Source organism: Pteropus vampyrus, unplaced genomic scaffold (assembly GCF_000151845.1).
Source record: "Pteropus vampyrus isolate Shadow unplaced genomic scaffold, Pvam_2.0 Scaffold54, whole genome shotgun sequence".
NCBI lineage: Eukaryota > Metazoa > Chordata > Mammalia > Chiroptera > Pteropodidae > Pteropus > Pteropus vampyrus.
In genome coordinates this window covers 7823343-7833849 of record NW_011888835.1, presented here as the reverse complement: position 1 = coordinate 7833849, position 10507 = coordinate 7823343, and the positions used below count along the sequence as shown (strand labels likewise).

The window sequence follows — 10507 nt, the reverse complement described above, 5'->3', positions numbered from 1 at the left end:
TTGGACTTTTGAATGTTCCCACAAAGCTTCTATTAACTCTGACGGTCACACTGCTCAGGCACAGCCGTGCTCAGTGCTCTGCCTCGCCACTGGAAATATCCCTTTCTGAGCATGTAGCAGGAGCAGGCTGATCAAAACGATGCTGGTGCTTTACGCTGGGTAATTGGGAGACTGGAGAGCCTTTAACTGGATAAGGCAGCCTGAGAGGCACGCTTTGCTTGGTCCAAGAAGTTCAATTTTTAATATATAGAAGTGTCTACCGGATTGTCCAGAAAAAATATCAGGGCTCGAGAGGTTGGGTTGAGTAAACAGTGTGGAGAATATCTGAGGCCTTGGTGGTAGAGGCCGCCTACCTGACTCAGGAAGAGCTGTCTTTTGTTTGTCTTCCGATTCGTTGTAATTATCCACTTTGCTTTCAATGGGTGCTGTTCTTGGTGTCTGATTTAATTGTAACTTGTAATTATATATATATTTTTCAGTAAACTACTTGTGAGCACAAAGTAATGGTAGACTCAAACATGGATAAGATCGTGTTTATTTAGTGATGTCTGACAAGTAGAGAAAGTAAAAAGATCTTTTAAAAATGCATAATTTACATTTATATAAATACTTTAAGGGAGAAAGGTTGAACACATATGGTGACATTAGAAGAATGTATACATTTACATTTGCACCCTACCTCATAGCCTGACAAATTAGATGCACGTATGTATACACACATATCTCGTTTGTGAATGTGCATAATTAGGGCCCGAGGATTAGTTATGAGTAGGTCTATAATAAATTGTAAACCCCCATAAAACCTGTGTCAGTATGCCATCACACTATGTTGGTTTTGTCCTTCTTTTTCAAAATTTCACTACCAGCAAATCTGAAAGTCATCAAGGGTTGTAATCAGGTGCTTTGGGCCACGGTTCACTCATCAGTGAGATGAGAGGATCTTCGCTGATATGCTCTGCTTCTTCTGAATTAAAAAAGCAAAAAAAAAACCCCAAAAAAACCAGCGAGCCTCAGCAGCCTCCAGCACATACAAACGTGTGAGGGCTGGTGGGGGCTGCTCATCATCATCTCTGTATTAGGGGGAGTTTTCTGTTTGGCTTCTTTCCATTAGAAAGGAGTCAGTTTGTCTGAAATGGAGCAAGTTTATGACACCAGCCCACTTGATTAACAAACCTTTCATTACTGTAGATACAACTTGTTTCCTAGTGTACAATTAAACAAAGAACTAACAGTCTCTAGGTTTCAAGTTGAAGAGCTATGTTTCCACAGACCTTGGACTTGGAAGATCAGAGCTTGAGCTACTCAAAAAAAGCTCAACAGAAACCCCAGAAGTCAAACCTCAATATATGGTGAACTATTTGTATGATGATATGGTCAGTATGATTCTGGACTTCACTGTGTCATTCATTACAGTGACATTTTCTTGAAATGGTACTAGCACATAACAAAATAAGATGAGTGTAATGTGATAATCTATACAGCAAAACCTATATTTGATTTCTTAAATTTATAGAAATTTTCATTTATAGTAAACACTATAGAATAGTAAGTCATCCCTAAGCACTATCCTGAGCTTACCTTGATTCCAAGTTTACAGTTAATCATATCTTTCATTAAAAACAAACAAACAAACAAACAAACAGATATAACCGACCTCATATGACCACAGAAAATACATAGGACTCAGGGGTGAAATAATAATTCTCGTAGTTTCTCATATATTCTTTCGATGGTAGGCCATGCAGTAGCTACAGTTTGCCTCTGTAGGTATGCTTCTCTGCGGACCCAGGTTACATGTTCCCTCTGCCAGTGTTTGGCTTTAACTCTTGGAGGAAGGCCTCGTTGTTATGAGGACAGTTGTTGTGACAGGTGCAGGTCCCGATGACCATCACTGGTTTCTTGATGACCTGCCCTGGGGAGCACTGGAACTCCACCTGGATGGTTTTGGTGTTGTGTGGGGTGCAGCATCGGCCATCGCTGCAGACCCCGCAGTACCTGGGCTTGTAGGCATGCAGGCTCGTGCAGTTCTTGAACTGCAGGTGGATGGCTTTGAGTGACTTCGTGGTGCGGAGACACTTTTTTCCTTTCTAAGAAAAAAGAAAGAGGGATGAGGTACGAGATGGCTACCATTCCTCCAAGGGACCATTTTAGGGGTGTAGAATAACTTGCTAGTGGCCTACCCAATATCCATTGCTCTTTCTTCTTTGCTAACAGAACGTCAGTTTTGTTCGGGCAATGTGGTCAGCTAAAGGCATTTGCTTCCCCAGAATGTCTGGGAGCTTAGGATGGCCTTTTGACAAAGTTCTGGCTAGTGATACATTATCCAAAGGATTCTAGATAATCCTTTGCCCTTCTTTATTGTTTTCTGCCTTCATTTTCCTTCTTGCCTGGAATGTGAAGACCTTGCCTAATCATGCACAACCATCTTTTGATCTCGCAGCGAAATATACGAGGGTGAAAGTCTATCTACAATAAAGAAACCTATATCTTCAAGCCACTGCAGCAGGATTGGGTGTTGTTTTTAGCCAAACACATTCTTAGGTGTTATAAAGAGAAGGGAAATAAATGGCATCATTGCAATCTTACTAATATTTCAAATATTTTTCAAACATTAACTTGCTTAACCTTACCAGCAACGTTCACTCATACAAGGAACAACTATTAACATAAAGAACAATGGCTCAAGTTTTATAGATAAATAAATGGAGTCTCAAAGGGCTAAAGTGATCAGAAAACCTCTATTAATCGAACTTGTCTGATGCAATGCCCATTCCATGCCATTTCCGTGACACGGAAAAACTTTATTTTAAGAAGTTACTGTGTCCTCGATGGTATGTAAGGGCTTCTTGTTTCTTCTTTTTTCATATTTATTGTTTAATGTATATTCTTGCCAAAACCCACACAAAAAAGTATAAGGTCAGCAGTATCCCTCTGTTTGTGTGTGTGAGTATGTGAGTATATGTGAGAGAGAGAGAGAGACAGACAGACAGACAGACTGCTTTGTGGGTGGGCCTACACCTGCACTATGTTACATATATGTTAGAATTCCCCTACGTGTAGGGAGGTGTATATAATTTTAGAGACAAGGTGCTCCTAGATGTTCTTTCTAAACTAGTGAAAGAAACATAAAGTTAGGATGCCATATAACGAATGCAACCACTAGAAGCTCTTTTATTTTAGCAATAAATAGAATTTTTGAGTAATGATGTCTGATGTTAAAAGAGTAATCTATACTTAGTACTTTGCCAGTTCATTCTATATACCTCCTGACACCTTTTGAGATACGTACTGTCTGTCAATGACCCCATTATATGGGGGAAGGAACTGGGGTTTAGAGTTTAAGAAAGTTGCCCAAAATCCCACAGCTAGTTCATGTGGGAAGCTGAGATTCAAAGCCAGGCTGGCCGCCTCCTTACGCATTTGATTATATTGCCTCAGTGTAGAGATATGTAAATCTTTCATTGCTAGAGACGGTTTGATGTTGGCCTTGGTTTGTACAAGAGTCCATATAATAGTTCAATTTGGGCATTGCGTTTATCTAGGGTTCTGGTAACAAGGCCTGTGATGTCATCAGGAACAAATCCAAGCTTCTGATCCACATGTCTTACACTCAGCGTTAACACACTGAGTTGATATAATACCAGCAAAAAAGGAAAGAAATGTGCTATTTTGTTTGGCATATATCGCCTTACCCTGGCAAATGTACTAGTCCTACTTGGCTTTTTAAAATGCTGAAAATAATTCCCAGACACTCATTCATTTCTTCATCGACAATTTTTTTATCGAGCACACACTTTATCCCAGGTAGGATGTTGGGGACTGAGGGTGAGTAAGGCAAATGTAATCCCTCCTCTGTTGCTTGGTACAGATTGACCCTAAGGGGTAAAGGAGATTAAGGTCAGAAATGACCTCTCTGAAATCAACTACGCTTGACAAGTGAGTAGCCAGTTTTTGTTTGTTTGTTCTTTCCGGAAATGGAGTGAGATTTGCCATACCCTTCTCAGTTGGGGATGCTTTGATAATTGTCTGACTTCTCTTTACCTGTGGACCTGCTGTGAGTTGATTGGGATATTGTTATACATTGAAGAGAGAGAGAGAGAAAAAAAAAGGAAGGTAAATTCACTCATTTCAGGAACCTATGGTTAACTCTCAGGTAGAACTGACCTCGAGTCAACTAGCGTCACAGTGACTTCCTAAAGCCCAGGCCCCAGAGAGGCCAGGCCACATCCTCTGTGATGGAGGCTTCTTCCAGGCTCCTACCTTTTCTGCTGGTTGCTTGTGCTCTTGTTCACAGGGCCGCACCATGCAGAGGCGAGTCTGCTTCACCATTTCGCACTGTGGATTCCTGTTGGTGACTCTGGTAGACAAGCCCATGCCACAGCTCTTGGAACACGCGCTCCACTCCGTGGTCTGTTCAATGCAGTTGCTACTTGAGTCAGAGACTGAAACTCCTAGAGTGGCTTCTGTCCTGTAAGCTATGAGATATATAAATAAAGATAGTTATGTTGAGTAAAACATGGGGATCACCAAATGGTCTTTCCTGTCATCGTTAGAAAGAGGGTCTCAGCCAAGTGTTCTCGGGGATGGAGCTGGATCTCTGTATTTATAAATCTCTAGCAAGATGCACAATGCCTGGCACATTGTAGGTTTTCAAGAAATCTCTGTGGAATGACTATCTGGCTTGTCCTTAAGCTTAGGAGAACCTGTCTTTAAGAAGCTTAGTAATTTTAAGGATGTAGAACAGCATAGCATCAACGACCATTGCATAAATGATAATGTTTTCAATATGTGATTTCATACAGAAGAAGGATCATGATAAAATTCTGATTGGATGAGTAAGTAGGACCAACCAAGTCAAAATAGTGATGAAAGCGATACCATGCCTCAGAAAGGTGGAACTGGTTGATTGGGTTATGGGATATAGGCACCTGGACTTTGATCACAAAAAGTTCCGTCTCGACACTTAGTATCACGGTTTGGGGCACATCTCCTCTGCTACGTGGCAGTTTTCCGAGCTGTAAGGCATGGCTAATAATTTTTGACCTCAGAGAATCTGTAAAGCTCTGAATAGTGCCAGTGTATATAATCTGGCTGATTAACAGCTTCTAAAATATTCTCTGCTAGTTCTTGAGTTTTTTTCCCCCAAAATGATTTCCTTTATAAGGTGACACAAAAAGAAAAGCAAAACACAGATCCTCAAGAGTCACTTGACCCTTCCTACAGCATCTAGAAAGATGACATTTCTCAGTGACACCTGTCCAGTGATGAGTAGTAGCATTCTTTAGGGAGGCTGGTCTTGAGACCATACAGATGGTGTACAGAATCCATAAAGAAAGTGATTTTTTTTTAAACTTTTATCTTTATAATGTTAATAAGGGTCAAGTGGGATGCACTAAAATATAAATAGTATTTGGGCAATAAGACAATCAGTCCCATTGCTGAAAAGAACTGCTGAACTTTTGAGAAACTGTGCAGGTACTTCGGTCCCTTGGCTAGGACTCAGATCTGTGATGGGTCTGATCTCAGTGGGCAATCTGGAATCCATGGTCAGATGACCGGAAGCTGAGGCCAGTTTCTCATTGCAAATCCAAAAGAGCACACACACTTCCTGCCTGTCTGTATCTTGTGCTGTAATCGCTTTCATGTATCCTGGGTTCCTCACCTGGCAGGGCGTGCAGGTCCCCTAACGCCTCTGTCTCATTTGAGTCACAGATCCACTTTTCACAGCACTCTCCAGGCACTTCAACTTTTCGTGGAGCGGGGCAGTCAGGCTGTGGCAGCAGTAGGTCTTCATCACAGCGGGGCACACAGCCAATCTGCCCATCTTGGCAGGTGCACTGGTATTTGCAGCTCGGTTGGAAGGTCTCTCCGCTTTGATAAATGACCCCATCGAACACACAGTTATCTCCTTCTATCGCTAGAATATTGGGGAAGAAGGGCAGAGAGGGAAAGGGAGAGAAAAAAACAAGAACATAATGCTTTGGATAAGCTGCATGAGATTTGTGGCACATGTTCCAAACCCTAAGTCATTCTTTGTCTAGTCGAGACAACCTGGTTTTTTATCCATCTCCAGCAGAAAGATGTCCTCGCCGAGGCCTCCTAGAGTAGGAAGCAGCCTCCAAGACCATCCAGTCCTGCCAACTCACTCACGGATGAGGAAAGAGGAGATGGACTGAGAAGCGACACTCCCCAAGTCCCACAGCTGTTGTTCCCAACAATAAAGTCAATTTTGCAAGGACCTCCTTAGAATCTCCTACTCCAGCAGCTTAGAATGAAAAGGAAAAAAAAAATGCATTCTACAAATAGGTTAACTGGTCAGATTAGGAAGAGCATTAGGATTCCTTGATATTTCAACACACACACACACACACACACACACACACACGCACACGCACACGCACACGCACACGCACACACACACACACACACACACCCATTATCATCACTAGCTTTGAGAAGAAAGTAAAAGGCTATTCCAAGTCTCTAATCCAGGGAGGCAGGGACGGCCTCCAACTAAATGGTAGACCACGTGGGAAATTGATGCCCAATTAATTAAGTTTCACCAGCCTGGACTGGCTGATTGCCTGCATTTTATTTTATTCACAGCCCAGACAGGGGTTACATAGTTGTCTCAGGAGACCAGGGGCGGCTTTGGCTCAAATAGGACAATTACAGGTGTAAAAACAAACCTGCTGGGCTGCAGTTGGGGGAACTGTGAGCCAGTGAGTGAGCCTAAGCTTCCATCCACTCCAAGGGTCCCCCTGGAAATGTCCAAAGGAAATGACTTCACTGGCCCTTAACTCTGCTCTGCTCCGCATCTATCTAGATTCTTCTCTAGGGAGGCAAGTGATGAATGCTTCTCACCTCCGCAGGAAGGTTTCCTCTCTGGCTTCGGGCGCTCCCCCAAGCCCCAAGCACCCCGCCCTAGACCGTGCCAGGCGCACAGGAAGCGCTCCAGGAACATCACCTACGGCATCCTCATTACTGTAATCTGCGCATCACCTTTTGGGAAGGGGGAGGAAGAGCTGAGAGACAGGAGGTGGCAGCTGCCGCTAGCCGCGGGAGAAGCAAGCAGTCAAGAGGCCGAGGGGCCGCATTACCCATGCAGATGCCACTTCGGGCGCTGGGGTCCGCTCTGCGGTCGCAGAAAAGGCCACGGCCCTCCTCGCAGGGCTCCGTCTCGGAGCAGCTGTCGCCGCGCTGGCGGGCGCACACCAGGCAGCGCGAGCGGTCATCCAGCACCGCTCTCACTCCGGGGGCGCAGGTCGGCGGCGTCTCGGGGCACTGCGCCGGGCACGGGGTGGGACAGGGCTCGGTCGCAGAGACCTGGGGGCGGGCGAAATGAGAAGGAAAAAGAAACCCCTCAGCAGGGACAATCGAAGGCGGAGTGACCCGGGGATCCAGCAGGGGTCGCCCAGGAAGGCAAAGCAACCAGGGGCACCATAGCGGTGCGCCACTTACCTGTCCCAGGAGTCGGAGGAGCAGGACAGCCAGGCAAAGGCACTGCTTGGGCAAACAGAGACTCATCCCCTGCACACTCTGCATGCTCAGGCTTTTCCGTCCCGCTTTCACAGAACGAGACTGTCTTAGCTGTGGATTGGCTCCGCTTGCCTCCCTCCAGGTCTGGCGGTCGCCTCCTCTTCCCAGCGCCACCAGCGCAGGTTTTATAGCTCGCTCCAGGGACGCGCACAAGCCGGTTGGCTGCGGTGCAGGGAGGAGGGGGGATCGGCTGGGTGGGGAATGGAATGAACCCCGGGGTTGCCATGGTAATTGGCCGTGGGTGCTGCTCTCCTTAGGGCGCGGCCCCGGGGCCTGCGAGTGCCTGTGTGTGGCGACTGGCTTGTCCCAGAGCTCCGGGAGGGGCTGGGTGGAGTCCCCAGGCCAGGACCCAGGGCTCGCTGGAGCGTGTGGGAAGAAAACGCCCGTTTCCTCCTGGAAGCTGCTTTGCCTTCCCCCAGGACTAAGACGCGGCCACTCCCCACCACACATCTCCGCCCTGGCGGTCCCCAGCGGGGCCGCAGACGCGGGGCTCTCCTGAAGTTTGGGGCCATCTGTGGGGGGTTGGCGAGAGGCCCAGGGGTTTAGTCATAAGGGAAGCACATGCAAGTTTGTCACCGTTGAGGGCACTCTTTGAATGTGTTGAGAGAGGGGAGGGAGGGAGGGAGGAAAGAAAGAAAGAAGAAAGAGAAAGTGGGGGCGGGGGCGGATTAACCCAGAAAATAAAAGAATTGAAAGTGAGGATGGGGGATGCTGCTGGCCCAATGAAAAAGTTCTTTTGACTCTCATCATCCCAAGCCCCACTGATTCTTAACCTCCCAATTCTGCAGGTTTCGTGCAAACGAAAGTAAAACATAGTAAAATAAAACTATTAGAGCCAGAGGTAATAAAAACTTTCTTTCTGGTAGATAAAAAGCTTGAAACACCTGCTGTATTGTGGCTGATGTAAAGCAGCACATCTCAAAATACAAGAGGTTTCGAGGGTTTATGAAGTAGGTTCCGCTCAGCCACTGTCAAAACCTCAGTGAATCAGGGAAGGGAATGAGAAAGGTATTTGTTTTATTTAGCAGACCAAACCCTCTTCCACCTGGCATCAACTTTCAAAAAATGGCTATGTCATCTCTCATGAGAAGGAGAGCAGTTTTACTGCTCTGAAGGTGACGTGACTTGTTGGATTTTAAAAAAAAATTCTTCTCCCCTGTACTTCAACTTTGTTGCTACCCCTGGGGTAACTATGCCAGCTCCTTTGGTGATACCCACGTTGGAAAGGCACTTTATAAGCAAAATTATACAGGCTTGTGATGTAACGCTAGACCTTAAAAAGAAACAAATTGCCTCTACATCATACCTCTCCAGTATGAAGTTAAATCAAAAGCAGCTTGTGTAAGGGGCCAGGCCTGCCCCTGCAATGCCTGCCCCCTTGACGATGAAGTCACCTTCGAGCCCCTTCAGGATAGTTCTCTGAGCGGCTTGGAACTGCTTTTACATGCTTCCAGGTCTCCAGAAATTCTGCTTTCTTTGAGGTAAGCCAGACTGATCATGCTCAAAGCTTGACAAGAGAGCCAGCGGTTAATTTGTGCCATGTCCAGGACACTTGTATATTCTTCAAGTTGGTGGGCTTCATGGGTCATCTGGCCTAGTGATGCTTTTACCTGGCTGCCCATGAGAATCAACCACAGTACGTTTTTTTTTTAAAATGTAGATCCCTGGGCCCCGCCCTTGATCCAATCAGTTGGATTCTCTGGTGAGGGCTCTTGACAGCATTTTAATGTACTTTGAAATGGGAGCCAGCTTTGGGAAACCTAGATCTGAAACAAGTAGATACACAGCTAATGGGGAGGAAAGAATATCGACCAAGTTTTTAAAGTATGAATAGACAGAATAAGGAGAAATTGGTAGCCCTGAGGTTGGGCTGACTCTGCCAGGAAAGGGGAAATGTTACTTCAAGATAAGGATAAAAATGTCCGAAGTCACTGTTAATGTGAGCTTCTTGATTGCCAGTGGAGAAACCAAACCAGAACTAGTGTCAGCAAGAAGACTTTCCTGGAAAGATGCTGAGGTGTTTCACATAATAACAGAATGGAAATGGTGCTGCTAGGCCTCAGGGGCAAGTAGGACCAGGGGTTTGGTGGTGTCAGGACTCCATTTTTCTATCTATCTTCAGTGCTTCTCTGTGGATCAGCTTTAGTGTGTCCCATCACAGACCAGCTTCTTCTAGATAAAGGAAGTATCATCCTTAAATTCTCCACAACCTCTTCGAGTACAGCCTTATCACCACAGAAGGAATGCCCCTCTCCCTTAGGCTCAATTTCGAAAATTCCAGGAAAGGAGTCTCAAGACAAGTGAGAAGACAAGACAAGTTCAGAGATTGGCTACACCGCATAGATGGGGTGGGGAGGAAGTATAGTTCCCCAGTAAAGAAGGAATTATTTTTTAAAAAGGGAGCAACTTGATGGGGCAAAACAATACTTATATACACTTCCGTCTGCTGTAAATGCTCTTGGGTAACGATTTCCATGATAAAACAATTGGAGATTGAAAGTGAAGCCACCTAATGGTAGCTCTGTTAGTGGGTCATGCTTTGATACCTCCAGGATATCCTCTCTTACTGGGATAGATTTTGTTCTCTCTGGAGGCCTGGTGTCCATTGCTTTTGTCTTAAATCTCTTGACTCACTGAATAATGATGTGTCTGGTTCTATGTCTGTCTCCGTCTCTGGCTGGAAGCGCTGAAGGACAGGGAGCATGTCACACTCTCCGTGACACCCCCAGCACCTACTTCAGGGATGGACAGATGGACAGTTGTTCTTGGACCTTCTGAGGTACTGCACACTTCACGTTAAGTTTCGTCACTTGTCACTGCTCTGCATAAGAGGAGGTAAGAAAGAATTGGAAGCTGTTTGTTTCTCAGCAGCAATAGAGGCTAAACTGGTCCTATCAGCCAGCACCCAGCTGCCTCTGACATGCACCTTCTCTCTGTCTTTCCTGGTACAAAGAGTCTAAAGAGAGCA

At 45.5% G+C, this 10507-nt stretch overlaps 1 protein-coding gene across 2 annotated transcripts; it reads right to left on the bottom strand.

The window, feature by feature from the left end:
* Nucleotides 1-517: 517 nt before the first annotated feature.
* Nucleotides 518-7719, bottom strand: NOV (nephroblastoma overexpressed). 2 transcript variants are annotated; one of them, XM_011360380.2, is made up of 5 exons: nt 7462-7707; nt 7101-7326; nt 5663-5917; nt 4261-4475; nt 518-2087 (listed from the first exon to the last, which is right to left on the bottom strand). In XM_011360380.2, the coding sequence occupies exons 1-5, from the start codon at nt 7543-7545 to the stop codon at nt 1791-1793; spliced, it is 1077 nt and encodes a 358-aa protein (XP_011358682.1). In that variant the 5' UTR covers nt 7546-7707; the 3' UTR covers nt 518-1790. The 2 variants fall into 2 exon arrangements, with proteins under 2 accessions (XP_011358682.1, XP_023386559.1); XM_023530791.1 differs by lacking the exon at nt 518-2087 and adding an exon at nt 3726-3875 and having other exon boundaries at nt 7462-7719.
* Between the last annotated feature and the right edge of the window lie 2788 nt (nt 7720-10507).

Coding starts and splice junctions, on each gene's coding strand:
- NOV (XM_011360380.2), bottom strand. CDS start 7,545: ATGCAGAGTGTGCAGGGGATGAGTCTCTGTTTGCCCAAGCAGTGCCTT. Junction 7,327..7,461: donor TCCTCCGACTCCTGGGACAG/GTAAGTGGCGCA, acceptor GCCCGCCCCCAG/GTCTCTGCGACCGAGCCCTG. Junction 4,476..5,662: donor GGACCTGCACGCCCTGCCAG/GTGAGGAACCCA, acceptor TATATCTCATAG/CTTACAGGACAGAAGCCACT.